This window comes from Eumetopias jubatus, unplaced genomic scaffold (assembly GCF_037043125.1).
Source record: "Eumetopias jubatus isolate StellerSeaLion01/CBP00866 unplaced genomic scaffold, mEumJub1_p1.0 scaffold_8, whole genome shotgun sequence".
Classification (NCBI taxonomy): domain Eukaryota; kingdom Metazoa; phylum Chordata; class Mammalia; order Carnivora; family Otariidae; genus Eumetopias; species Eumetopias jubatus.
In genome coordinates this window covers 132,167,659-132,195,309 of record NW_028274814.1, presented here as the reverse complement: position 1 = coordinate 132,195,309, position 27,651 = coordinate 132,167,659, and the positions used below count along the sequence as shown (strand labels likewise).

At 58.9% G+C, this 27,651-nt stretch overlaps 1 protein-coding gene across 2 annotated transcripts; it reads right to left on the bottom strand.

The window, feature by feature from the left end:
* Positions 1-142: 142 nt before the first annotated feature.
* Positions 143-26,364, bottom strand: MICALL1 (MICAL like 1). 2 transcript variants are annotated; one of them, XM_028115562.2, is made up of 17 exons: positions 26,051-26,364; positions 21,692-21,740; positions 21,089-21,230; positions 17,165-17,253; positions 15,881-16,023; positions 13,754-14,199; positions 13,042-13,099; positions 11,800-12,179; positions 9,710-10,128; positions 7,228-7,362; positions 6,489-6,615; positions 6,272-6,362; positions 6,043-6,116; positions 3,520-3,634; positions 3,261-3,307; positions 2,014-2,072; positions 143-870 (listed from the first exon to the last, which is right to left on the bottom strand). In XM_028115562.2, exons 1-17 carry the CDS (start codon positions 26,194-26,196, stop codon positions 865-867), a joined length of 2,526 nt encoding a protein of 841 aa, XP_027971363.1. In that variant the 5' UTR covers positions 26,197-26,364; the 3' UTR covers positions 143-864. The 2 variants fall into 2 exon arrangements, with proteins under 2 accessions (XP_027971363.1, XP_027971362.1); XM_028115561.2 differs by having other exon boundaries at positions 143-2,072.
* Positions 26,365-27,651: the final 1,287 nt, after the last annotated feature.

Here is a 27,651-nt window from a genome sequence, read left to right as displayed (position 1 = left end):
ACCTCAAAGGCCCCCTCATGTAGCTCCGAGGCAGCAAACTGGAGAACCCCAGGACACCCTGGGCCCACCCGTGACAACACAGCCTACCCTTGATTTAAATTCAGATTAGTTGCCAACATTTACAAATCACACACACACAGTCTGGATTTCTAGCTTCTTTTGAAAAATGGAAAGGTCTGGCCACACTTGGGCCCGCATTCCCACAGGCTACAGTTGACTTAAGGAAGGAAGAACTTCCCCCTTGAGTTGGGTCATAGACACCTCAGTTCACCTCAGTCCCTGCTACCTGAGTCTCCGGACACAAGACAGCCTGCCAGAGCCACCCCTCAGGTTACACCCAGCCTGGTCAGGTGTGTGACCTGCCTGGCCCTGAAAGCCTTTGGAGTTGGTGACCAGCTCCAGGTCAACAGGCATGTTTGGAAGGAGACCACCAGGGGCTGTGCAGGGGTGGGAGCTGCCCCTCCCTGCAGAGGAGGAGTCCTGCCCACTGGCAAGCCCTGGAGGCCAAGGCCCCTGGCCGTGGACAGCCCCACTCGCCCTCCCGGGCGACCAGAGAGGCCCGGCCACAGGGCATGGCGGAGGCAGGGAAGAAGGCGGACCTGGCTGAGGGCAAAGTGCCCAAGGCTCCGGGGCACTGGCAACTGAGGTTGTCTCCATTTATTGTTGGTGAGGAAAATCCTCACGAGTTAATACAGTGCGTACTTTCCCCAGAGGTGTGCTGAGGGAGGGGGCCCTGGAGCGCCCCAGAGATAGCTTATAGCAACAGTGCTTTGACCGAGGGCTGCTGGACACATTCCCTGGGGAAAAGGCAAATGTCCCCGTCGGCTCCTCCTCTCCCATGGCCATCAGAGGGGTGAGTAGCCATCAGTCCTTCGGGGGGACGGGTCGGGAGAGAGCGGACAACAGTCAAGTGTGAGAAGACAGACTGGTGATGACCATACCCAGGAACAGGCCCACCATCCCCCAACCCTGGGGTGGTGGGGGGCAAGTCTAAATGAGGGGTCAGACTACAGTGTGTTAAGGAACCAGGATTAGCACCTCTGTGAAGCACAGCTCCCTCTGCTGATGCTTGGGGACCAGAACTGCCTCTGGGGCCTGTCTCCCAGAGGCCCTCCCTGGGGACTCAGCTCTAGGGCACCCACCCAGCCCAGCATGGCCACCCAGCCCCGATTCCTGGGGGGTGAGGTTTCCGATGGAACGAGGGAAGACAAGAGAAGCACCTCCTAGAGCTTTGAGGGACAGAGGGAGGCATTTGTCCATCAGGCCCATTCGTGTCTGAGGACACAGTAACAAGCTCAAACCTAATTAGACTTCATAAATAGAGCTCCTGAGTGAGGAGAAACAGATTCAGGGCCACCTGCACTGGGAAGGAAAACGGGGACTCAGAGCCAGGGCTGGGGCGGGAAGAAGCCAGTGCGGCCAAGCCAGGCCTGCGGCCTGCCAAGAGCAGCAGAGCCCTGAAGGCAGGAGACCCGGGCCAGGGGTCCACCACGGGCAGACCGCGTGAGTGGAAGGACCTTTGGGTCAGAAATTTGACAGCTAACAATCCCATCTGGACATGGTACAGAAGGGAAGAGGGACCCAGGGGCTGCCCGTCAAGGCAGGCAGTGGGTGGGACGCAAGGCAGGGGTGCTCAGCCCCCGCCACTCCCTGGACTCAGGGCCCTGCTTGCTCCTTGGGTCAGTCACAGCATCTGGAGTCATCAGAACCAGACCGGGCAGGGCTGAGCCGCAGCTATATGCGGCCCTGAGAAGAGGGAAGAAAATTCTTTGGCCCAGACCAGCCAGAGGACCCTGAGGAGGGAGAGGCTGTCACCCAGAGGCCCCCTCCCCTGACATCATCTTTCCCTGGGACCGATCCCGATGGGAAGCAGGGTGCCCCCCGAGCAGGCCACAGCCCAGGGGCTGCATGCGCCGGGGGGGTGGAAGCCCCAGCTGGTTGCCCTTGCTGTTAGCTCTTGTCCCCTGGGGACTTGCTCTTGGTATCCCGCTTGTTTCCTAGCAGCTTCAGCACCTTCATGGTCTTGAACTTCCCCTTCTTCTTGCCCTCGGGTTCAGCCTCCTTCTGGAACTCTGCAGAAGAGAAAGGGGAGCCCTTAGCATGTGGGGAAGGGGAGTACGTCGGGGCGGGCCAGGGGCAGTGACAAAGGCCCAGATCCTCTCCTCCAGTTCATCTGGAGTCTTGGGCACGTCACTTCACCTTTGTGAGCCCACAGGACGGGGACCCTGCCCCTGTCCCAGTGATTTGGCAAGGATCCAGAAATAAACAACTGTGAAAGCAATCTGGAGCTCGGAAGCATGGCACGGATTTATCGACGCGGACACTGACAGAGCTAGAAGGAACGTCAAAAATCATCCGCCTCACCCTCAGTTTTCACAAGGCAACTGTGGGCCTTTGAAATGGACTAACACCCGCTGAGCTTTCTGCAGGCGCCAGGCCCAGGGCGAAGTGCGTTCTGTGCACCATCCTGGGAACGCTCTGCACCCCCATGCTGCAGCCGAGGAGGGGGAGGCCTGCACGGCTGAAATGACGGGCTCCAAGTCACCGAGCTAGTAAGTTCCAGAGCTGGGCCTGGAAGCTGAGCAGCCTGACTATAGAGTCCAGACCTAACCACAAGGCCACAAAATGAGTCACTGGTAGAACCAAGATGAAACCAGGTTTCCTGACTCCCAGGCCAGTGCTCTTTTAGCTGTTCCGGGCACCATCTTATCTCAGGAGGCACGGCTGTTTCAGCCCACAAACTTCTTTTTTTTTCTTTTTTTTTTTTTTTAAGATTTATTTATTGAGAGAGAGAGTGTGCAAGCACCTGGGTGGGGAGAGGGGTGGAGGGAGAGAATCCCCACTAAGCGCAAAGCCAGACGCAAAGCCAGACGCAGGGCTCCATCCACCACCATGAGATCGTGACCACAGCCAAAATCAAGAGTCAGGGGTTTAACTGACTGAGCCACCCAGGTGCCCCTAACCCACAAACTTCTCCAAGATCAGCTGCAGATATCGAGGAGGAACTCCTGACTTCAGGAAGCCGCCCTGGGAAAGTGCTCCTTGCCCACCCCAGCCCTCCCCATAGCCCACCCTCTGAGCCCAGGCCACAGCCTTCCTGCCTCTAGGCTAGCCTGCCTCGCCACACATGGCCCTCCCTTCAAGAGAGAGGCTAAGAGTTTGCACACACCATCCTTGGAGCGCCCGCTCCAACCCTCTGTTCAACCTGCCCCCTGCCCTCCCACAGTTCGGGTGGACCAGAGCCCTGGGAGGGGCCTCACCTTTCCTCCTGATCATGGCTTCCAACATCTTGTCTTCCTCCTCCTCCCTGAAATGAGAAAGGGAAGCTGAGTGTCCCACAGGAGGAAGGACACATATTCTCTCAGTCCCTTCCAGCCGGAGTCCCTCCCCCAAGTTGAGGGAGGGTGTGCTGGGGTTGCTGGCCATGAGGGCAGGGCTGGCCTGGCCCGTTCTGGGCCCGTCCTGGGCCCGTCCTGCAGGGACCGCCCCCCCCCGCCCCTCCCCCGCCAGCCACCTCACCTCTGCCGGTCCTCATCCAGGCAGTTGACGATGGCGTTGCGCTGCTCGATGAGGGTCATGAGCTCCCGCATCAGCACCTTCTCTCGGCCCCGGTCCTCCTCTGTCCAGTCCTTTTCTGCCCAAGGAGAAAAGTTGGGGAACTGAGTCGGGGGAAGCCCCTCCTGCCTTCCCAGGAAGCCAGGGACCAACGCCTAAGTGCTGCGGTGGTTGCAACCTAGCCCCATCCTGGATCCTGTGAGGACAGGAAGGAGGGCCCACCTGGGGAGGGATGACAGGTTTTGGGGGAAATGAAGGTTGTTCAGGAAGAGACCAAGGATACTAGGCTGCCTACCAAAAAACCCCTCAAGGGGGCTCCGGGATGGCGAGCACAACACATGTTCTGAGAACAGAGACGAGCTCTTGCCAAAGGGGCTCCTGCTTTTGCTCATTCGTTCAACGAATGTTCACTAGATGGTTTCTTGGAGGCAGGATTCAGGCTGGGCCTGCTGAGAGCCTCCAAGGGTGGGCTGGCCAGAGCAGGGCAGGGCTGGGGAGGTAACAGGGGACCCCAGGGGTCCTTATGCAATAGAAACAATGTAACCCAAGTGGCATATTGGGATCTTCACGTAATGCCATGAAGGAGGGCAGATTAGAGGGGACAGGACCCTGGAGGTGGTGAGCCCAGCCAGGTGTCCCCGAGGTGTCATATACCTGCTACCCCACCAGCCTCCTCTCAAGAACCCGAGCCATCCCACAGGACCACCCAAGGGCCCCCCTGCACCATAGTCTCCCTTTCATCCAGCCCATAGGCTCCCAGGGGAAGGGTGCCCACACCAGCCTTCCCTCTATAACGTCTGCCACCACAGGCCTCCCTATCTTGAAATAAACATCCTGAGGACCCCCCCCCCCCCGCCGCACCTGGTCATGTTCCAATGTCCGTACACCTCACCTCGCCAGAGCTCAGGAGCAGGTGGCCCAGCATAGTTCTGGGGACAGCACAGGAGTCACCATCCCAATTCAACTCCCTCTGCTACTTCCCAAATGTGGGGCCTAGGGAGGTCATGTCCCTATACTACATGTGGGGAAACTGAGGCTCAGGGAAGTTGGGTCCTTGACCAGTGTCATACAGCAAGAGTGGAGCCGGTCTTTGATCCTGGGTAGCTTGATACCCCCAAGCTACAGCCCTTATGGTGTTTTATGGGTCCCTAACCGACCTGGGGCCTTATAAATCAGTCCCACCCTGCAAAAGCAAACTCTGGGACAGGATGACAAGCCCAGGACGTGCAGCCATCACACAGAAGGCTGGAAAAGCAACACAGTAAGCCCAGGGCCAGGCTGGCCTAGGGCGCACACACAGGACGGACTGCGCCCACTCCAGCCACAGGGCCTCACTGTGGCTCCCTCTGGTGGGGGCTGTGCCCCAGACTCCAGGAGATGTGGCCATGACTCATAGAAGGCGGTGGAGTGGCTTCCAGAGACACTTCTGCCTCTGGGTCTTAGCCAGCCTCCCAAGTTCCCTAGTCGGTGGAGAGGCAGGGCCACTGTCCCAGCAGGCAGGAGGGGCTGCGTGCGCTGGGACAGGCCAAGTCAGAGACAGGGATTAGAAGCCCAGCGCCACCACCAATGGGCAAGACTCAACCTCTGGCTATTTCCTCATCTGTGAAATGGAAACAGTGAAGCCCATGGTCTGGGCCAGAGGAAGTGGCCAAAAGCCCTGGCTCCTGTGGTCTCTCTGCCTCCCTGTGGCTCAACTACACATCAAGGCCACAGACCCCAACTCAGCCACATAATAACCATCAACCACCAGCCCCTCGGGGGGCACGGAGTGTTTCCACTCAGTGTTTCCACCTACAAGGTGGGTACCTTCATCCTGTCTTACACTTGAAGCCACTAAGGCTCAGTAAGGCTAAGAAACCTGCCTAGCCCCCCTTCCCCAGCCCCGGCCCACCTCCAGCATGTTCGCGGTGGAACACGGCAGAACAGAGGACTATGTAACTCCACACCCAATCCCTCCCGCTGCCCCCTCCAACATCCCGCCCAGCACCCCCAGAGTCCTTCTGAGCCAGTGTGCACGGGATCCTTCCACTTTCCCTCCCACCGCTGGTGAAGTCTGGCCGTGCTCTGGCCTCAAGGCCATGAGCCCCAAGGTGCTTCTGCTGTCACCCACTCATCTGGGGCAGCCCTGGGCCCTGGAGCCTGAAGGCTCTCCCCAGCGGGGACCTGTCTACCCACAAGTCCCAGGAGATAGGCCAGCCTGCTCCTGAGCCTGGTGCTCTCTGCGAGCCTGTCTTCCCTGATGCCACATGAGGTCACACCCCCACAGTGGCCATGCTGTTCCTTCTCCTGCCATCACTCGAGCCTGTTTATCACCTGCTATGACCCAGACTGCACCTCCTGGCCCTCTCCCGCCTCGGGCCCTGTTCCCAGAGCCTGCCTGTGCGTCTCCACCAGGGCCAGTAGGGTAAGACCTGGGCCCACTCGTGAATGTCACAGGCCCCCGGGCAGGTGCCAGAGGAGTGCGGGGGCAGGGGGGGCCACGCTCACCTGGCTTGTTGAGAAGACACCGGAGCTCATACTCTACATCCGCCTGGCGCTGCTCCAGGTTCTGCTGCTTGAAACTAGAGGGTGGGAACAGCCAACTATTAGCCCTACCCCTCACACGACTGCCCTGCCCTGGGGCCGTCAGTGAGGAGTGAAGGCAGGGAAGATGCTCCGTGCTGAACTCCACGGATTCTGGGGAGCGGAGCAGGGGAGCTGAGCGGGGAGGACTCACACATAGATGAGCTCTGACTCCCGCCGCACCAGCAGATGCTTCTCGTGGATGAGCTTGAACCAGTCCACCAGCATGTCGTCCTCACGGCCCTCTGGAAGCCAGATGCCCACTGAGGCCAGGGCTGGCAGCACCTGCAGCCCTCAAAGGAGCCGTTGGGGAGGGAGGCTCCCGCCACCCCTAAACCCCACCCACCAGGCCCTCCCAGCAGCTCCCGCACCGGTCACGCCGCCCCGCAGCTTCTCCTCCAGCAGGACCCCACGGTGTTCCAGGGCATCCAGCTGACGCTCGATCATGTCCATCTCTCCATGGATGTCCTCCTCGGGGATGTACTGGTCGGCCTGGACCTGCCCGACAACGCCCCGGTCACCGGAAGGACAGCCCACCCGTCCCACCTGCCCGCTGCCGGGCACTTTGACATTTCACGGGCCAGCACTGGCCTCCACAGACCCTGGGCCTGGGCTCTGTCCCACAACCCAGCGCGGCCGGGTGCAGGAGCCCAGTGTGGGGAAGGGCCACTCTGGAGGGGGGCCCCAACCCCTCCGTGCCCCCGGCCCCAGCGCTGAAAGGCACCCCCAGAGGGACGCACAACCTCCTGCCTCTCGTGGCAACCCGCCCCCCTCCTCTACCACTCCAGAAATGATATCACAATGTAAGAGAGTGACCCTAGGAGAGAGAGAAACTCAAGAACACTCTAATCTGTTTAACTCCAAGTGTATCATGTGAGTGCTTCCATCCTTGAACTATTATTAGTAACAAATGAAATGCACCAGCCATGCTCCAGCTTGAGAACAGCTGGTCTGCTCAAAATCCCCCTGGCTGCAAGTTAAACCTTCCCATCGGGGCCCCCCAAGTGCCCCTCTCAGCACCCCCAAAGGCAGCTACCCAGACAGCCCATCCTCTCAAGAGTCCCCGGGACGCCTGAGGCGGCTGAGTGCCTGCAGGCTGCTGGCTGGTACCTTGCGCTTGATGAGGGGGAAGCCATGTCCTGGGGCAGGTGGTCTGGCTGGCTTGGATCCCTTGGTGGTCTTCTTTGTGGTTGGGGATGCTGTGGGTGATGCCTTCCGGTTAAAAGGGTTCTCCTTGCAAGAAGACTAAAGGTAGGGAGAATGGCAGAGGATAAGTCTGGGGAGGGGGGCAGTAAGACCCCCAGCAGCCTGACTACATGGGACTAGGGCCTGGAGGCCGGGAGGGGGCAGCCCAGGCAGAGAGAGAGAGACCCCTAGCATTCCGGCTCTGGAGCACTGAGGCATTCGACAAACATTTCCCTTTCCACGGGCTTCCCACCTCCAGTCCTGCACTGGATACCTTTATACACTCTTGCTCTCCCAACCTCTCTGCAAAATGGGTATTGTAATGCCATTTTATTGTAATACCATTTTATAGCTGAGTACACTCAAATTCAGAGAGCTTAATTAATTGGCTCAAGGTCATGCACTTCCTAAGGGCCCAAGCTAGGGCTGGGGCAGCCGTCTAGCACTAGGGGCAGTGGTCAGGACGTGGAGTTTAGGGCCAGACGGCTATGCTCACTCACTCAGGCCTCACAACCACCCCTTTCTAGCAGGGACACTCAGGCTCAGAGAGGGAAATGAAGCTCCTGGCCCATGTCACCCTGACAGGAAGCAGGGATCCCACCTTCCATCTGGCCAGGAGATGGAGGAAAAGAGTAGCTTCCTTCCTCCCTGTCCAGAAAAGACCCCTCCCCAGGAAAGACCCCTCCCCTCTGCTGCACCCCGCTCCATGCACCCCAGCCCTCCATCTGTCTGACTCTCTGTGGAGAGCCTGCCCCCTGAGGTCAGCACAGCCAGACAGCCCCAGCACCGGGACGGGGCCTCGCCTGCCCCACGGGCAACGCCAATGTCCTCCAACTGCTTTCCCCAGTTCATCGGACACAGAGGCGTCGTGATGGGCCCCATGGAAAGGTCTCGCTTGAGGCCTGCAGTGCTCCCCGGAGTGTTTACCCAACTTTCTCCCAGCAGCTGAGGGAGGCTGGAGGGAGCCCTGCTCACCTCACCCGCACTAGCCCATGGAGAGATTCTTTCAGGCTAGCAGTTGCCCTGGGATTTCTGGAGCAGGGAAAGTACCAGGGCCTGAGTCCAGGCATGGCAGGGAGACGGGGTTTGGTTTCCACAGGGCAGCACCTGGAGAGACCCAACCCCAGCGACGGGGTTGCAGAGGGTGGCTCTGAGTGTGACAGGCGGGCAGTATGCAGAGCTGAATAAACAGGTGGAGGGGCCCAGCAGGGTCAAACAGCCCGAGGCCGCTGAGTCCCCAGGGGTTCTCAGCCTTGCAGGCTGGGGGGCTCAGTCTGTTAAGCGTCTGCCTTGGACTCAGGTCATGATCCCAGAGTCCTGGGATCGGGCTCCCTGCTCAGTAGGGAGCCTGCTTCTCCCTCTGCCATGCCCCCTGCTTGTGCTCTCGCTTTCTCTGTCTCTCTCCTTCCCTTTCTCTGTCAAATAAATAAAAATCTCTAATAAATAAATAAATAAATAATAAATAAATAAATAAATAAATAAATAAATAAATAAAAGGCACCACCTGAAGGTGGAGGGCGGGGTGTCCAAAGTTGACCTCTTCCCCCACCTGCCCCCACCAGGGAACCCTGGGCCTCCTCAGAGCAGTCTGAGGCCCACAGAAGGGGCAGGGCCTTCTCAAGGTCACACAGCAGGTGGGTAGCAGAGCTGGACAGGAGGCTGCTGGGCAGGTGAAATGTCTGAAAGGTGCACAGGTAAGAGCTGGACCAACAGCTCAGCCCGCTCCCCAGACTTAACCTCTGTCAGGTCCATCAGACCATGACTACTGCCACCTGACCTGAGCTGTCCTGACACCCTCCACCCGGGGCCACACGAGCCTTGGGCCTTCAGGGGCTGCAGAGTGTGCACAGACATGCACAGTCAGAACCTGGTGGCCTGCAAGTACTATGGCTACAAGAGAGGCGCCCCCAGGAACTAGATGCCCAGAGGAGTGTCCTGGACCCCTGATGACCCCTGCTTCCCGGCATGGAACTGAGGAACAATTACATGAACAGCCACAAAGGTCACCTGGAGAATGAGCTCCCTGAGATGGGTGCCCCTGAGAGGAGACGGAGTGCAAGGAGGGCCTGGGAGGGAGCCTCGGCACAAACAGGGCCTCGTCAAAGAAAGGATGTGAAGATGGATGGTGGCTGGGGGAATGGGTCCCGGATGGGCACGTACATGGGATAGGCAAGTAAACAGGTGCCCAGACGCATCACTCAATGAAGGGCCAGGCAGGTGGACGGGTGAGGAAATGGATGGGAGGACGGACAGATCAATCTGGGCCTCAGTGAATCGAGTCAGGAATGGGCAGATGGACACAGCAAGGTCAGAAAAGAAGTCAGATGCTAGCAAAGATGGAAGACCCTGGACATTCCCGCCCTGAGACCAGACAGGACAGCAGCTCTTAGCAAGGGGGAGAACTCACCTTTACTTGGAGCTGCGGGGACGAGGTTCCAGGGGAAGGCACGGGGCTCTTGTCTCCAACCAGTAAGAGAGGGGTGGGGGCAGCGCCACTGCAGGGCTTGGCTGGCTGGGGAGCCGGGCTGCCCCTAGTACCGGGGGCAAGGCCAGGGCTGGCCTGAGGTGTCTGGTCTGCGCTGGGCTGCACCAGTTCCCCAGAGGAGGACAGGGAGGAGGAGCCGGCAGAGAGGCTGGCAGAGGTCCCAGGGGTGCCAGGGGCATGGACTGCAGGCTCTGAGGAGCTCTTGGGCACAACTGGGGGTTCCAGAAGCTCCCCAGAGGGCGTCCGGCTGGAGCTCTCGGAGGACAGGCTCTCCACACTGAGGGCTGGCGACGGGGCTGCCGAGGGCGGCTCTGAGTGTGACAGGCGGGCAGTGTGCAGAGCTGAACAAACAAGTGAGTGCATGAGCGCCCCGTGAGGAGGCACAGCCCCTCCAACACCCTCCCCTCTCCACAGAGTGCTTCCATGTGCGGACAAGGCTGGGGCCCAGAGAGCAGCAAGGGCATGACAGGACCAAGGTCAGTAGCCGCCGAATCGTCCGCATTCAGCGCCCACCCTTTGGGCTCTGGGGCGCCACCTCAGGGCACATCTGTAGTCCTGGGTTCCCTCACTGCCCCTCACTTCCTCCTGCACGTGCCCGCTGCCTCCACTGCCCCTCCCAGGTCTGATATGACCCAAAGCAAAAGCCCAGGGGAGGAGGCGAGGCTGCCAGGGGAGGAGAGGGCACAGAGAGCCCAGGCTGGCCCGTCCTGTGCGTCGGACCAGCAGGAGAGGGGAGGAACCGGCAGCCCTTGCAGCACCGGCCCTGGCCAGGCACCGCCCCGGGCCACGTGAATCCTCGTGTGGGTGATGGATACCATGCCCCGAAGCATCGCCATCTGTGTTTTCCAGATGAGGCGGCAGACTCGGAGGGAAGGCACTTGCCCGAGAAGGGCCGGGGCTGACACAGCTGTGTGTGACTCAGCACTCAGCGTCCTACAGCTGCCCACCCCCCATAGCTGGAGGGCCCCGGGGTTCCGGCAGGGGCCGGAGCGGGGAGCCCTGGGCCACCTGAGCACCTGCCTCCAGGCATCTCTCATGTGCTCTCAGCGCCCCTGTCCGAGGGGCTCCAGCTGAGGTCTTGGAGGCGGCTGCACCCCAGCCATGATGGAAGGTGACCAGGCCTGAGGCCTGAGAAGTCCACAAGATGGTGACAGACAAAAACTGCAATGGGGGGGGGGGGGGCGCCTGGAGTGGCTCAGTCAACTGAGCGTCCGACTCTTGATTTCAGCTCAGGTCATAATCTCAGGGTCCTGGGATTGAGCCCCGAGTCGGGCTCCACGCTCAGTGAGGAATCTGCTTGGGATTTTCTCTCCCTCTCTCTCTCTGCCCCTCCCCCCACTTCTCTCTCTTTCTCTCCCTCTTTCTTTCTCTCTTTCTCTCCTGGTCTCTCTCTCAAATAGATAAATAAATCTTTTTAAAAAACAACTACAACGAGCCTGGATGAGTGGGCATGGTTGGAGGGAGGCACAGCGCCCCAAGGCTGGCCCGCCACCACTGTCTTCCAGATGGGGACACTGAAGGCAGACACCGGGAAGGAGCTGCTCAAGGTCACACACAGCCAGGTCAGGGCCCAAGGTGCCCGGCGACAGGAGGGTAGTGACTAGACAGGCAGGACTCAAGCGAACCCCAGCCACATGCTCTCCAGGAGCCGGGCGGTGCTGAGCCCCTCACTGAGGCACACATCACATCCTCACGACACCTTACCGTGAGGCGGGTTACGGAGGGTTAGGAGGATAGAGTAGAGCCTCTGGCCTCCTGCCTGTCAAATCTTGCCTCTACTGCTCAGTGCTGTGAGGCCTTGGGCAAACCCCTCTCTGTGCCTCCTTCCTCACCTGCAAGATGGGAGCGTGCTACCTACCCCACAGGTGTGTTCTCGAATTAGCTGTGAGGACACACATGGCCCCCAGCCTGGCGGGGACCCCACTGCACCACACAGCCTTCCCCAGCCCTGGGCTGACTCCGGCCCCCAAACCCAGCATTTTGTCAGGAGAGCTCCCAGAGATGGCACTCACCAAGTGGGGACGCACTGGGCGCGCGGGGGGCAGGGCGCTTCTTCGTCTTGGGGCTGCTGGTGGGGGTGATGCCATACCAGGGGTGCAGGGACTTGGGTGTGGACTCGGCCGAGTGGGCCAGGTCAGGGCCCGCGGCCAGGCTGGGTGCAGCTGGCGGGTCCTCCTCCTCCTCCTCCTCAAAGGGGTTGTAGGGCTTGGGCTCCGGGCCACCTGTCACCTGGCTCTGCTGGGCCGCCTCCTCCACGCCTCCATTCTCCACCTGCCTGCCGTCCCGGCTCGGAGGGCCGGGGCTGCTGCTTGGGGGGAGGGGGGCTGGCTTCTTCTTTGGCTCTGCCTGCACCAGTGTGATCCATGGGGGGTCTTTCCTGGGGGCTGGTGTCCTGGACGGAGGTGGGAAGAGGCAGAAACCACTGGGGAGGGGGGCAGCATCCTCCTCTCTCTGGAGAGTTTTAAGTCCGTTTCAAAGAGAGTGGATGAGAAACTGCACCCTTCTCCCCCAGCCCCGTGGGGTCAGTCTGGGCCCAAAGCTGAAATGGGGAGAGTGAACCTTCACATCACAGCCTCCATCAGCCTGGCCCAGGAAAGGACCCACAGGGGCTCTCTGTGTGAGGCTGAGAAAGTCACCTGGCCCCTCTCCATAGTCGCCCATCTATGAAATGGGGACAGTAACCTTCACAAGGGCATTCTAAGGCTCCAATGGGCACAGTGCCTTGCGTACAGCAAGTGCTCACTGAGCATTAACTACTATTACAGCTGGGGCCCACTCTCCCCCTGAGACTACCCAGGGGACGCACAGCTCCAAAGAATAGCTGGAAATAGCTGTCCTCAAGCGGGACACAGAGTCCCAGGCTGGAGGGCCTGAGCCAGGTACACAGTGGAGCTTTTCCGGGTCTTTCTAGACCCAGCTGCCACTTCTCACAACAGCTCTGTGAGTGAGGCCTACGTCTCCCATGTCACAGAGCAGCAGGGGTGTGGAGAGGTCTAGGGGCTCCAGAGGCACTGTCTCTACCAGGACTCCTCCCCACAGGAGTGGGGACCCCAGGGGAGACCCGGGGAAGGAGATGTGGGCCCAGCACTCAGCCCCAGCGTCACCCACCCAGAATGAGCCTTGCATGTCCTTGGGAGGCTCTGCCGGTGAGTCATGTGTCCACGGAAGCCTTGCCCACCCCCCAGACCCCAGGGGCACCCCCATTCCCAGCACGAGAGCCTCCAACATGGGAAAGCCTCTCCGAGCCAGCGTACCTCTCTGACAGCTTGGGCGTCCCTCTCGGCTTGGGGACAGGGGGTTCGTGCAGCCTTCCTAGATGGGAAAGGAGAGTCAGACAGGCCTTCTTCATGGGCGGCTGTGGGCTGGGCAGCAGAGCTGAGCGCTGGGGAGCCGCGGTGTGCCCTCCCTTTCTACCTGGCAGAGCCGGGACTCCAGGTGGCCAGGGCCACCTCACCTCCCACCTGACACCGCCCAGCACTCGGGGAGATTAGATAAGCACCAAAGGTGACAGGTAAAGAATGGTCATGGGGGCAAGGCCAGGATACCTGGAAACCCCATCAGCATTTCAGCCGAGAAGGGGGGACCCAAGTGTCCCTCGGACACTTCCCCCAACGTGGACAGGAAACACTGCCTTAACTCAGCCTCGAAGCCTCCCCTGACCCCCGAGTGTCCCCCATGAAACCCATGGTAGCCTCTGCTTCCCCTGTCTTAACAGCCTTCCGCATTCTATAGATATCTCTATTATCTGTGCTTGTCTCCCTGCTGAGCCTGGCAGGGCCTCGAAGGCACAAATAGGCCTAAACAAGATCTGTCCCCAGGGCCTGGGCTCAGAGCGGGCCTCCCTGTGCATGTGGAGCTGAACAAGGCCCAGAGAATGCGGACACACGAATACTCCCGATGCACACGTGCATTTAAACACCAGACGCACCCCTGCAAGTGCCCGGCCCCCGCTGGACCCTTGCTCACCATTTACTAGGCCACTGTTGCCACCCTGCTCGGCCAAATTCTCGTGCTGCAGACTGGACCGGGGCCGGGGCGTGGGGGGTGTCAGGGCTGGGCTCTCGGGGGCCTTCCTCGGGGCAGGCGTGGGGCGGCCGGCCGGGAAGCTGCCCAGTTCCTGTGGTTTGCTTGGAAGCCGGGGCTTGGTGGGGATCTGGGGCCGGACCTCGGGGCTGGCCTTGGGGACAGCCACCTCAGCCTCTGCGGGCGCACTAGCACCCGTGCCGCCTCCGTCCACATCCCTGACTTCTTCTGCAAGTTCCTGCTGCTTTGGTTGCAGATGGGGCCCGGCCTTGGCCCCCGACCGCCCCCCGGGGCCCAGCCTGGCACAGTGCTCCGCGCACACAAAGGTGCCTTCCTCAGGCCCACTTCTGTAAGCTCCGGGGAGCAGGGTGCTGGAGCACTGCCGACACCTGCCAGGGAGAAGGTGGGGAGGGGGCTTCAACGGAGCCGGGCACCCGGCCTGGGACACTGGCTCCTCCTCCCCCAGGAGCCCCCGCTGTTCCTGCCCTCCCTCCTTGCGTATGCCAGCCTGGATCTTGTACCCCAGACTTCCCACAGGAGGAGGCAAGTGGTAACCGCCAGAAGCACAGAACAATAAAATCACATGAAATCAAGCAACATAAATTGTGAAACATGCATTCAGTTTGTGCTATAAGAGGAAGCAAAGGTTTGCCCCCACGCGGAGGTACCAGCCAGTGCCGGGGCCATCGGTCACCAGCGGCTCAGGAAACCGACTGAGTTGTTGTCAACCAAGCAAGGTTTTTTTGGTTTTGTTTTTTATGAAATAGAATAAAATACAACATATCGGAGTGTATCGCACAACTAAGAATATACTGTTTGAGGAAATACTGATTCCAGTTGTGCGTCTATTTATGTGGGGTCTTATTCAGGTGTGTATTCACAACTGGTCACAGTGTCAAATGTATTTCTTACTGGGGGTCACTGGAAAAAGTCCTTAAAATGCTGTCCTCATGGCCAAATGTGAATGTGTTAGTATGACAATGCCCCTGCTTGAGCTTTGCCCTCGTGACACCTCAGTTCTGCAGTCAGGCCTCTGGGGTTCCAGGCCTGGCCACCACACCCCCACAGACATACACAGACACACAGAGACACATACACACACACACCCACAGACACACACCCACAGACACACACCCACATGCTAACCCATAGTCGAATGCATGTTGGAACTCAGTCGCTGGCTTCCCTTGACTATTTTTTTTTTTAAGATTTTATTTATTTATTTGACAGCGAGAGAGGGAACACAAGCAGGGGGAGTGGGAGAGGGAGAAGCAGGCTCCCTGCCGAGCAGGGAGCCTGATGTGGGGCAGGGAGCCTGATGCGGGACTCCATCCCAGGACCCTGGGATCATGACCTGAGCCAAAGGCAGACGCTTAACAACTGAGCCACCCAGGCGCCCACCCTTGATTATTTTCTGATTGCTCTTTTGCAACATATAAAATGTTTTCAGAGGCGCATCAGTCAGTTCAGTGTTTGCCTTCAGCTCAGGTCATGATCCCGGGCTCCCTGCATGGGGCTCCCTGCTCAGCGGGGAGTCTGCTTCTCCTTCTCCCTCTGTCGCTGCCACCCCGCTCCTGATTTCTCTCTCTTGCTCACGCTCTCTCTCAAATAAATAAATAAAATATTTTTTAAAAAATGTTTTCATACATGTTCTAAGTTATTTGTCTTTTCCCTGTCTCTTACTCTATTTTCTTTAAACTTGGCTTCTTCCGGGAGCCACACATTGAAAGCAAGTTGTTATTGTGATTTTTTAAAAAATCCTTTCTTTTTTCAAGGGCTTCTAAAGCAGCTCCTTAATCGTCATCGGGTCGTTGGCCTCAGAGAGCTCCGGCGTGGGAGGCAGAACCCCTGAGCTCAGCTCCTCTGATTCCGTGACTGACGCGGCTTCTCCCCTCACTAAGCCTTAGTTGGCTCATCAGTAAAAGGGGTTGATGAGCAAGATGCTCTGGCATGAAGAGCCCCGCAGTGTGCCTGGCACACTGTGAGCCTGGATCCACAGAAGCTCGCCTCCTTGGAAATGGGGTGCGGGGGGCTCGCCCCCCCGCCCCCCAGGCTCCCACGGCCACTCACCGGAAGCAGTGGCGGTGGTACAGCTTGCCCTCGGCCAGGTAGCGCTGGACCAGGTGCACGTGCTGCTGGCAGGCGGCACACGTGCTGCTGGGGGTCTGCCGGGCGCCCTGCTCCGACAGGCTGCCCGACAACAGTTCCTCGCCCTGCAGGGAACGGGGCGGGCAGAGGGGAGCCGGGCCGTGGTCATCAGCCTCCCTGTTCTAGAACAGCCCCCTTCCCCTCCCAGCAGCCGTGTCCCCCAAGTGCACACAAGCTTCACGGTGCTAATGCACATCATCGGAGCCCCGGAGGAACAGAGGGAGGGACACAGTCGCCACTTTGCGGATGAGGAAACTGAAGCCCAGAGCGGAGGAAAGACTTGCTCAAGGTCACTGAGTCAGAATGGAAACAGAAATCCTGACTTCCAGTTTCTGGGGCCCTCTCTGCCAGAAAGACGGCTCCTGGCTGTGTAACCTCCCTTTGCCTCGGCCGCTCTGACCCCTGTCCCATCCCTGCAGGTTGGCCCCTGACGCCTGACCTTGTCTTAGGCCCACCTCATCTGCCTTCTCTGCAGCCCCTCCTACAGATGCAGCAGGGTTTAAATCCCAGTTTCTCCACTTCCAAGCACCGTGACCCGAGCAAGCTGCTCATGTCCCTGGGCCTTGGGTTCCCACCTGCCAGTGGAATCCTATAACCCCTGCCTGTCTCAGCCCCACCTCACTGGGCACCCACGCTGGGCCAGGCTCCCTGGCCCTCAGGAGCTCCTCCAGCAAGGACAAGTCGGGGAGCAGGTGGAAAAAGCCCTCTGTACCCCGTGAAGTGCTATCCAGATGTGAAGGGCTGGTGTCACTCTAAGCATCTTGGAGCGGGGCACTGACCTTTGACAAATGACCAAACCTCTCTGAGCCTCAGGGTTCTCATCTAACAGGACTCATACCACCCACCTCCCAGTGTTGTTGAGAGGACAAAATGGAATCACGCCAGGAAGCTAAAAGCTCTGTCTCGACAGGAATCAAGGGGAGTATTTGCTACATTACATGTGTAAATCCTGTCAGTGCCAGGATGACAAAGTCAGTGTGGCAGACTGTCTGATGCCCCCTTCCTAGGTCTGGTGTCTCCTGATCCTGTCCCAAGCCCTCGAGAAAGAATGGAGTTCCCTGCCCACAGAATGGGACCGGAATTTGGCCCATGCCCCCTCAGCCTGAGGCTCTACTTCCAAAGCCAGTGGGGAAAGGACCAAGAATCAACACTGCAATGGTACCCACTCATCCGCCCCCCCCCACCTCCCGCCAGGCATCTGCCTACCTGAGCCCTGTCTTCTGGTTCTGCCAGAGTAGGTGCTTCGGATGGCAGGGAGGAGGGTGCCTGGGCCTTTCTAGGTGATGAGACACCAGCTGCCAAGAGACAGGAAAGAGACCCTGAGGAAGGTGGAGACCCTGGGGCCCAGGAGGCCCCCAGCCAGCCTACAACTTGAACTCCACAGCTATGGCCTTTGGGAAGACCACCCAACACCGCTGGACCAGAGCAGGCTCCCACTTCACACAGGCCAGGAGACACCTCCTCTTCCAAGCCAAGGGCCAAGGGCAGGCTGCTTAACCTCCCCGAGCCTCCACAGAGTAGGACAGTGACTCTGACCACACACGGGCAGTGGAAATGCTAGGGCAACAGTAAAATCACAGAATGGGCAGGTGCCCAGCAAGTGGCAGGACCAGGAGCTTCCGTCCCACCAGGGTAAGGCGATGGGAGGGAAGGCAGAGAGAGGAACCACGTGGTGCTGGCCACCAGGTTCAGGAAAATGGGCTGGTGTGGCCGCACGCCCTCACAGCAGAAGGAACCCACCCCGGCCCACCAGCCCCCTCGGAGACTCCACTCCTTTATTACTTCAGCAAATATTCACGCAGCACCTACTCTGTCCCCAGGGATGAAAATAAAAAATGAAAATTCAGAAAGCCGTATACCCCAAAACATCAATTTTACCATTTGATGATTTTAGGAATAAAATCCAAGTTCCTTACTGTTGTCTAAAATATCATTTACCAAACTAGATCACAATCTGTTAGCAAACCCGGAAATCAATTTAGTGGTTACAACCAACACATTTAAAAGGTGAAATAGAAAATCTCTTCATGCATCACATGCTGCTGTTTTTTTTTTTAAGTAAGCCCTACACCCAACGTGGGGCTTGAACTCACGATCCCAAGAGTCGCATGCTCTATCTACTGAGCCAGCCAGGCGCCCCGGCTTGTATCACGTGTGGTAAGGGGGAAGAACCGTTTCCTGAAACTTGTTTCAGTGACACATGTGTGCGTGAACTTGGACTGTGATGGGAATGTGTGTGATGAGTCATAGCCAGAAATTTTGGAAGCCCGCAGCCTCATCAAGTACCACTCCCCACCACCCCTCTGTCATCCCCTCCTTCCTGCTCAGTCCCTTGAAGCATGCAAGCACACCCTGCTGCCCCTAGCCTGGAACATTCCTCCCCAGATCTTCAAATGGCCTCCTTCTTCTCTTTGTTCAAGGTTTAGCTCAAATGTCACCTCCTCAGAGAGGTCCTCCGTGACTACTCATCTTGAATAGCCACTTCATCCTCCCCCTGCTTTTTATCCCATCATTTTGTCTCCTTCACTGGACTCCCGTGAAATCATACTACCTCTTCATTTGTGCTCTCTCTCTCTCTCCCTCCTATTCTCAGCTCTCTCCCCAGCACCTAGCACAGTTCCTGGCACACCGTAGGGGCTCAATAAATATCTGTCAAATGAATGAGTAAGTACTGGGTGCTGGGGGCTACGTAGCCAGGAACCAAACACAGATGGTCTGCAGGGGAAGAGGGAGGGGTGATCCAAATATTTTGACCAGAGTCTTATGTGTTCACCACAAGGCTGGGGGCCGCAAGAGCACCTGGGGTAAATCAGGGCAGGCTGCTTAGAGGAGGCAAAATGTGAAGATCAGAGGATGGGTAGGAAAGAAATGTTTGTGGGTGGGAGATGTGGAACAGAAAATGGGAGTTTGGGGCTGGAAGATCACCAGGAAGAAAGGCTGAGCAGAGAAGGAATATGATGTATTCAAAACACAAAAAATTTAGTATGCCTCTGGCTGGGGCAGTGAGTGGCTCAAGCTAAGTGGGGAGAGACGCTCAGAGGCCCCACTAAGAAGCTGGAATGGGGGTTAAGCATCCGACTCTTGATCTCAGCTCAGGATTCGATTTTAGGGCTTTTGAGTAGGGCCCATGCCCAGCGTGGAGCACAACATGTGGCCTACTCAAAAAAAAAAAAAAAACACACACACAAAAGAAGCTGGATTTTATCTGGATAACACTCGCCCTGCCCCCCCGTGACTGCAATTTCACACAGCCGCTGGGTGTCCTTCACTCATGCTCTGGTCCCAGACCACACCGTGGCTCCTGGAAGGAAGGGTCAGCGGCTGGGCCCAGGGTCACCGGCACCATGGAGCCTGGCACCAGCAAACACTCAGCATGGTGCTGTGTCTTAGCCAGGGCCAGGTTCCAGAGCGACCCAGTCCAGGGAAAGTCAAGTCTGGTCCAGATCGCCCCTGAAATCCTTCTAGTCGCCCAGAAAGTAGAGCCCAGGACCATCTGGGGGAGTCTCACAGCCAGCTCTGCCTCCAGGGTGGGAACACACTGCTGTTTCCTTTGGTGGAGCAGTGGGTGGGACACAAACGGTTTGCATTTAGAGGCCAAGTTGTATGAGAAGCACAAACTGTACCTTTATCAATAAGAAGCCCCGCAAGCCCAGGGGGGTGCCCCCTCCCACACACGGCTAGGGGAGCTGGGCCCACCAGGGCTGCCCTCAGCCCGGGGTGCCCCATGAGAACCCAGGAACCCAGCGGGCACCACCGACAGTACTGTGGGGCCCACCCCTCCCGCCTCGCAGGTCCCCGGAAGGGTGGCCCTCCAGAAAAGAGCTTAGTTGAAAGAGATTAGGGTTTGGAGACAGGGAACCTTCCAGAGGGTGAGACTGAATTGTGATTCTAGGTAAGCAAGCTACACTCTAACCAGTGAAATAAAGGAGTCATAATAATGTGAACCTTGAGCCCTAAATAAGGGCCAGACACAGGTGCACACTTCCTCACTTACTCTTCATATCAACCCTCAGAGATGGGGCACTGTTCTTATCTGCCTTGCAAAGGAGAAACTGAGGCAGACAGGTGACCATGGTGGCCCATTGTCATCCAGACAGTCAATGACGCCCATGCTCTTAATTTCCACCCTACTGCCTCTCATCAAAGACTCAGTGGCCGGGAAATACTTTCATTTTGATTTCTACTAAAACACACATAATGTTATTTGTTCAACTATAATATTGATCTCTCGTTGGGGGGGCAGGTAACAGGTTATCTTAATTTTTATGCTCTTTGCTACGTTCTCAATTTTCTACAGTAAGCATGTTTTGCTCTTAGTAAGAAAAAAAATGAAAAATAAAAATAAAAACCCTGACTTAGTAGAACACTTTTTCTTAAAGAGACAGGCTGAGATTGTCCACACGGAGAGCCAAGGCAAGGGGAAGGACCAAAACGGGAGAGGGGAGGGGCAAGGCCCCCGGGGACGCAGCACAGGTGTCAGGACACCTGGATTCTAGTCCTGCCATTCAGCTTTCCTGTGGCGTGACCTTGACCTCCTTGCTTCCTCTCTGGGCCCATTTCTTCTCTGCACAAGGAGAGGCCCAGCTGTCCCCAGGAGAGATTCCTGCAGGAGGATGCCCCAGGTGGGAGGCTCAGGAGCCACCCAGTGATGACTCAGAGCAGAGAAGCATCCTGTGGTTCCCTCAACCCCCACCCCAGGTCCCCAGCCTCTCAGTTCTCAGACCTTGAAGGTCATTTCTGGGGACAACGCTGCACCACAGCCCCACAGGGCCACTTGCTGGCCTTGGAGGAAAAGCCCCAGGGAAGTGTCTGCAAACAGGAAGTGGGGGGGGCGCACCAGAGAGGGGAACTCACAGCAATGAACGAATGAACGCGCACCCTGCTTTGTCTACCTTTATTCTCGTTCAGTGATTGGTTTAGGGGGTTTGCTGCCCAGAAGACTGCGGGCTGCACGAGGGCAGCCAGCAACCCCAGGGCCCAGCACAGTGCTGTCTTACTCAATCCCTATTTCAACGACTGAATGAATGATCCAGTGAATAAATGATGTGCTGTTTTCTGGGCTCCGCAGCCCGGCACCTCCCCAGCCCCACGCCCAGGGCCAGCCTCCCTAAAGGGCTGGCGCCTTCTCACCTTGGCCAGGGCTGGCGAAGTGGTTGTAATACTGGGACACGTAGGTCATGATGCTGAGGCAGTCAGGGACACTCATGGAGACCATGTCATTGGGGTCCAGGAGAGCGGGGATCCCCAGCTCCTTCTCAGCCACTTCAAAGGCCTGGGGTGAGGGGCAGGTGCAGGGGGTGGGGTGGGGGGAGTGGGAGTTGGGGGGGCAAGAGTAGGAGTGGGGGAAGGTGGGGGGAGAGAGGCAGGGGTGGGAGTGGGGGCAGGTGCGGGGGGGGGGGGCGAAGGTGCGGGGGTGGGTGCAAAAGCGGCCGGAACAGGAAGAGGAGGAGGCAGGGTTAGGCAGCCCAGGCCCGGGTTCCCTCAGTGGGATAAAGGGTCCAGGGCTATGGGCTCCCCTCAGCTCTGGCCGCACACGGTGCCCCAGGCATAAATGGGCCAGAAGGAAGAAGGGGGGTGGGGAGAGGAGCAGCGAGGGCCCCAGTGCAAAGCAGCTTCTCAGGGAGCCGGTCCAGGAGCCCCTCACCTCAGCTCCTACTCTGCAGAACCCCTGCCCACCCCGCCCCCCTCCACACACTCACAGCCTCTAAGCCTTCCATCTGTTTGGGGACTCACCAAACGGTTATTCTCGAAGACATTGTCCTTGGAAAGCGAATCAAAATCTCTGCAAGAGGTAAAGGGGAGGAGAGGCATTGAGGAGGTGACAGGGGCAGGGGTGTGGGTCTGGCAGGAATGGAAGTGACCTCATCCCAGCCAGCGTGGGCCTCAGCAGGGTTGGGGGAGGGGTCTGTGCACGGCCAACGAGGAAACTGAGGCAACAAGCACAGGCTAACAGAGCCGGGCCTGCTGGGTGGGCGCAGAGCAGGAGCTCATGCCCCTCCCCGCCCAGGCATCCAGGCAGAGCCTGGAAATCACTCTGAAGGGGCGGGGCTCAAGTCCAAGCTTTTTTTTTTTTTTTTTTTTTTTTTTAAATCCAACCTTTCAAGTCTAAGATCTCTCACTATGCCGGTAAGTCATGTCCTGAGTCAGTGGCAAAGACAAAACCAAGACGAGGACTAATGTTTGTAATGATGGGGACCGCCACAGATGGCTGACCTCATGCCAGGGACTGTGCTGAGCTCCTGTCGGGAGTTTATTTTCATAGCAACTCTCTTGGCAGGTACTGACCCCACTTTACCAATGAGGACACTGAGACCCAGAAAGGGGAAACCACCCAGCCCTGAGGATCCACAGTTCTGGACCTTCCACCGGCTATCACAAACCCAGAGGAGCCACACCAACTTGCTGAATCCCTGACCCAGCCCAGAGACGAATGTTTAATGGAGCCAGGAACAGAAGAACAAGTTTGAATCCGACTGGAAACTGTACATACTCCAGAGCTACTGACAACATCTGGCCGACCTGCTGGGCCACTCCTGGGGACCCCTTCCCTTGGGGGAGCAGTAAAGGGTTTCCCAGTTTCTAAGCTGGGACAGGTGAGAGGCAGTGGGGTCTGCCCTGGGGACCCTTGGCGGGAGACACCTGGCCAGCCTGCTGGCTCCATCTGTCCCCCTTCCTCCCCCTCAGCACCCCAGGCTGCTCAAGTGGCTGAAACTGGCAGAGACAGCATAGCCTTCCGGCTGGCAGCCTCCTAGGTGCACCCGCCCAACGCCTTGCCCTTCTATGGCTGAAAACCGCAGCCTTGACTCTCTCACATGGTGGGCCCAGAGACCAGAACAGGCTAGCACCACCTCCAAGGTCAGGGTCCCAGGCTCGGCTCTTCCAGGCCTGGCTATGCAACCTGGGGCAGGTCAGCAGTCTTCTCGGCCTTCATTTTCCCATCTGTAAGTTGGGGGAAGCTCTAGCACCCCCTCCCAGGTTGGTGGGGAGGGCTGGATGAGTCTGGGCTTGGGGAAGGGCAGGTCTCACTGATACAAGGGGGCAGGCAAGCATGCCCCCCTCCTCCTGCCCCCAAACTGCTTCAGGCAGAGTCCAGGTACAATGAACGAACCGATGAATGGTGGGCCGAGGCAGGAAAGGGTAGCCTGAGAACCCCAGAGGGAGGTGCCCCAAGGTTGGGTGATCTAGGACAGGGGAGCTGACTAAGAATGAGCCTCAGCCCTTTTGCCACCTCTGGCCAGGCCGCTTCCCTCCCCCCTCCCCTTCCCCCCACCCTTGCCCCTACCCCCCCCACCCCACCCAAGCCGAAGCTGGGTCCCTAAGCCCTCTTGCTTTGCCACTGCCTAAGAATGTGACCATAAGCAAGCTATTTAAAGTCTCTAAACCTCAGCGTCCTAGTCTGTGACCCTGTGAACAGGTGAGGGGACACCAGCCCAGCCGCAACAAAGGCTTGTTCAGAGACCAAAGGAGACAAAAGCAACTTGTCTTGGCGGTTAACTTCAGTCTCCCCCACAGTGTTCCTAGAAGGCTGGGCTCACGTTTTGTTCACCCTGTGCCCCCAACACCCTGTGTAGTTCCTGGTACTTAGTAAGTGCTCAACAAATATTTGTTGAATGAATAAATTCTGGAAAATAAATTCTGTGAAAACTATAAAAACCCCGGAAACACTGGTTTCTCCTGCAGCTTCTTCCCCACCCCCATCTCTGTCCCTAATCAACATCTGGGCTTTGGTAACAGATATTTTCTGAGAGTTTTCAAAAGCCCGGGAAGTTCTATTTGGCTCTGGGGGAGATGAAGTACACAAAAATGAAACCCACATGGTCTCTGCCCTCAAGGGAGCTTAAAGATGCCTGGATTGGGGGTCAGAGGGGTGGCCAACAATGAACCAGGCCCCCCAGCATGGCAAACCCCGCCCCCCAGCAGCAGCAGGGCCCACAGCTCCAAGAGCTTGAACCCATTCAGATGACTTGCCCCCAGGCCCTACCCTACCCCTACTCTCATGGAGATCCTCCCTATGCCTCTTGTGGCAGCTGGGCCTCAGTTTTTCTTCTGCTGAATGGGCTGGTAGCCAGGGAACTGGCCCGCTCCACAAACGAATGTCTAATCATGATTCTGAATCTCTTCTCAGGAGGGGATCTGCCCTCCCCTGCTTAAAACCCACAAAGCTCCTCATGGCTCCATCCACCCTCCTTAGCCAGCAAGAGGCCCTGGCGCTCCAGGCCAGCTGCATCTCCTGGTCCTCCCTGCCCTGTGCTATGGGCCCCAGCAGTGCTCCCTCCCCACGGGGCTCTGATCAGGTGGCCCCCTCCGGCCGCAGGAAGGGTGTTCCTGCGTAGGGGGAGCACCTGGCTCCTACTATCTCCATTACCAGGCAGGGCCCAGCACAAACGAAGGAGTAACATACCCTCATCACACCCTACTGTCTAATCACACAACGTGTAATAACTCATGTTAATTGAATGCTCATTACCTCATATCATCCTCACAACAATTCTGTGACATAGATCCTATTATCAACCCCACTGTACAGATGAGGAAACTGATGTCTGGAGGGGTCCAGTGATTTACCCCAGGTCACACATCTAGAACACGGAGTTGCTGAACGAAGCCAAACAGCCTGCACTTTGATGCTGGCCAGCTCAGGTCCACCGATCACCTTAGCCTGACACTGAGGTCCCTTCACACACTGGCCCTGTCCCTTGCCTCCTGCCTCACTGCCTGCTCTCCAGCCGCAACGGAAGGCCCCTTGAGCCCTCTGCTCCAACACAGGGGTCCAATCTGGGCGCCCTTCTCCAGCCTTCCAATTCCTGCTCCTGAGCTCCCCACCCCCAGCCCATGCCTGTGTTAAAGCAGCTGCCACCCACCCCAAAGCGGGCAGGCGCCCATGGACGTCTCCACCCGGTCTTCCTTTGCTTCTGCAGCTGCACCCCCCCAAAACCCTCTCCTCCACGGCCCAACACAGGGCCCACCCCAGCACCCAGACACGGTAGCACACAGATGGGATCCTTGAGGCCATTCTCTCCTCCCTTGTCTCCTCCATCGGGGCCCTGCCAGGTCCAGTGCTCAGCGGGAGCACAAGTCTGCAGTGGGACAGACACCCAAAGACCCCAGACCCAGCCAGGCTCAGGGAGCCCTGTCGGGGGCACTGTTGGCAAGAGAGGCAAAGACCAGGTCTCTGGGTCTCAAGTTGCCGATGAGACAGGAAGCCCAAGGAATGGTGGGCCCCAGCTTAATTTTCACTCTGTGTTTGATGAATGAGTGAATGAGTGAATAAATGAAGAGGTTCCAGAGTCCAAGGCAGGGGGAGCTGAGAGAGAAGCCCCAAGTCGACTGCTCTGGGGGTCTGAATAAATATCTCCATGAGAACCTCACCTGGCAGCTGGGGGCAAGAAGGGGCCATTTCACACCCTGGAGCAGCGCCGCGGGGGCTGTCAGTCAGACCTTGGGAATCTTCCCTCAGCCTCCCTGCCCCACTGAGGACCGCAGCGCTGTGGGTACACACTTGGGAGGCAGATCTGTGTCCTAACTGGGGTGGGAGGCAGGAGGTAGGCAGGATCCATTCATCCAACAACTATCAACCTAGGGTCTCCTCTGTGCCAGGCACTATGCTGGTGCCCTGGAGACAAGATGGCAGGGGGGCATCAGAGAAGTGCGCCAGAGGACCCCCCCTCCCAGAGGGCCGAGCCTCAGTGCCTCGAGGAGAGGGGGTGGCTCAGTGCTCCTGTTTGAGTGGTGCGGGAAAGGCCCAGGGTCCCCAAGGAGGGCTAGGTGTCTCTTTGGCGGAAATCAGTGCCCTGTGGGCGGGGCCAGGGCCCTCGGTGCAGGGACCAGTATGCGGGGCAGGTTCAGTGTCCCAGTGGGCGGGGGCGGGGCCTCGTGGGGAAGGGGTCCCCCGGGGCGGGGGGAACGGGTGCTCGGTGACCTGCGAGTCGTTGAGGGCCCGTCGGTAGGGTCTGCGTCTCGGTCTCCGGGGGGGCGGCGCCTGCCACCGCCCGAGCTCCGCGTCACTGAGGGGGGCGGGGGTCCCCAGCTCGGGCCCGCGCGGCCCTGCGCCCCGGCCCGCCCGCCGCCCCTCCCCCCGCCCCCAGCACTCACAGCAGGTCGGGCCGGTGCCGGTGCAGGATGGCGCAGAAGGCCAGGCCGTCCCGGAAGGAGCTGCTCAGGTCGCGGATGTCCACGCCGCGGTAGCCCTCGCATTGGCGGCGGCACCAGGCCAGCAGCGCGCCCCGCGGCCCCGCCATGAGCCGCGCGGGGCTCGGGACCCGCTCCGGGCGCCGCCGGGATCAAGCTTCACCCCCGGGCCCGACTCCGGCCGGTTTCCGGCGGCGGCTCCAGCTCCTACTCCGGCGCCGCTCCGAGCTGCGGACGCCGACCCGCGGGCGGCGGGCGCAGGGCGGGGAGGAGGCGGGGCCGCGGCCTCGGTGTCCGCGCTCGGGCTCCGGCGCGGCTTCCCGGCTGGGCTCGCTGCTCCCCGCCCGGCCCTGCCCGGACCTGCCCGAGCAGCCGCCGCCCGCGTGGCCCGGCCCGGCCGGCCGCCGCCTACTCACCGCCGCCCGCCCCCCTCGCTGTGGGCCGGCCGCGGGCGCGGGCGTCCCGCTGGCTTCGGTCCCCGCCCGCCGCCGCCGGGAGCCCCGGGGGCCTGGCGCCCCACCCAGCGGCGGCTCCGCCCCCAGACGCGCCCCCGCCCGCGCGAGGGCCGGACACCCCGCAACCCCTCTGCTGGGCGATCGCGGTCACCGCTTTTCCTCGGGAACCCCTCAAAGAACTCCGGGACAGCCCCTGGACCCCCTCACCCACTGCGAACTCGCCCGTCCCACAATGACGTCTTCCACCCGACTACCTCCACCACGCTGCCCACCTGGAATTTTCCTTTCTCCCAGCCTGCCCTCTTCCCACTCTTTGGCCTAAGGACGTGCAGATCCCCAACACTGACTTCCCTAAACCCACTCACCTCTCCTGCCTGAAACTTCGGGCAGGCATTCTCCCCCAACCTCAGGCCAATCGGGCAGTTTCCCCGCTGACCCCAAAGCACCCCCAGATGGCCTGATCCAAGGCCCTCCCCTGACCCAGTCTCTCACCGCTCCAAAACGCCCCTGAACTCCGTCGTTCTATCTGCCACTATCCCCTTCCCCCATCGCCTGCCAGGGAGATTTCATGCTCCCACCCCACCCCCATCAGTCCAGGTGTATACTCCGCCATGTAGTGAGCCTGTCGACTGGTCCTTCAGAGTTCTCCTCTGCCCCTGTGTAGGCTCAGGGATCTCCTCCCGCCCCATTAGAAGAGTGGTGGGTGGAGCCCCTGTGGGCAGAACCAATAGGAAGCAGGCCCTTGTCCGGTGGGGCTCTGGGTCTCAGGCCTTGGAACCCCAAGCCTCGTTCTGCTTCCCTCTCCAAGACCTGGGTCAGCCGCTCCTCCCCAGAGGTCCCTCCTGACCTCAGATGAATCAGCTTTCCACTCTGGCTGCGCTGGTGGTGACATCACTCTGAGCAGTATAATAGTGAGCTGGGATGGGTCTGTCGCTCCACCCCCCATGGGAAGGAGCAGGGTCTTAGTCACCTCTGTCACCCCTCAGCTCGCGGAGGTTAGAAAGAGCAGGGCTTTGGGAGTCCTAGGCACCCAGGCTGGAATCCTGTCTTTTCCCACTCCCTCAGCCGTGTGATCGTGTGCCTCCCTGAACATGTTTCCATACCTTAAAA

Coding starts and splice junctions, on each gene's coding strand:
- MICALL1 (XM_028115561.2), bottom strand. CDS start 26,196: ATGGCGGGGCCGCGGGGCGCGCTGCTGGCCTGGTGCCGCCGCCAATGC. Junction 21,231..21,691: donor TCTTCGAGAATAACCGTTTG/GTGAGTCCCCAA, acceptor CCCTCACCCCAG/GCCTTTGAAGTGGCTGAGAA. Junction 10,129..11,799: donor GCCCAGTGCGTCCCCACTTG/GTGAGTGCCATC, acceptor TTGTTTGTTCAG/CTCTGCACACTGCCCGCCTG.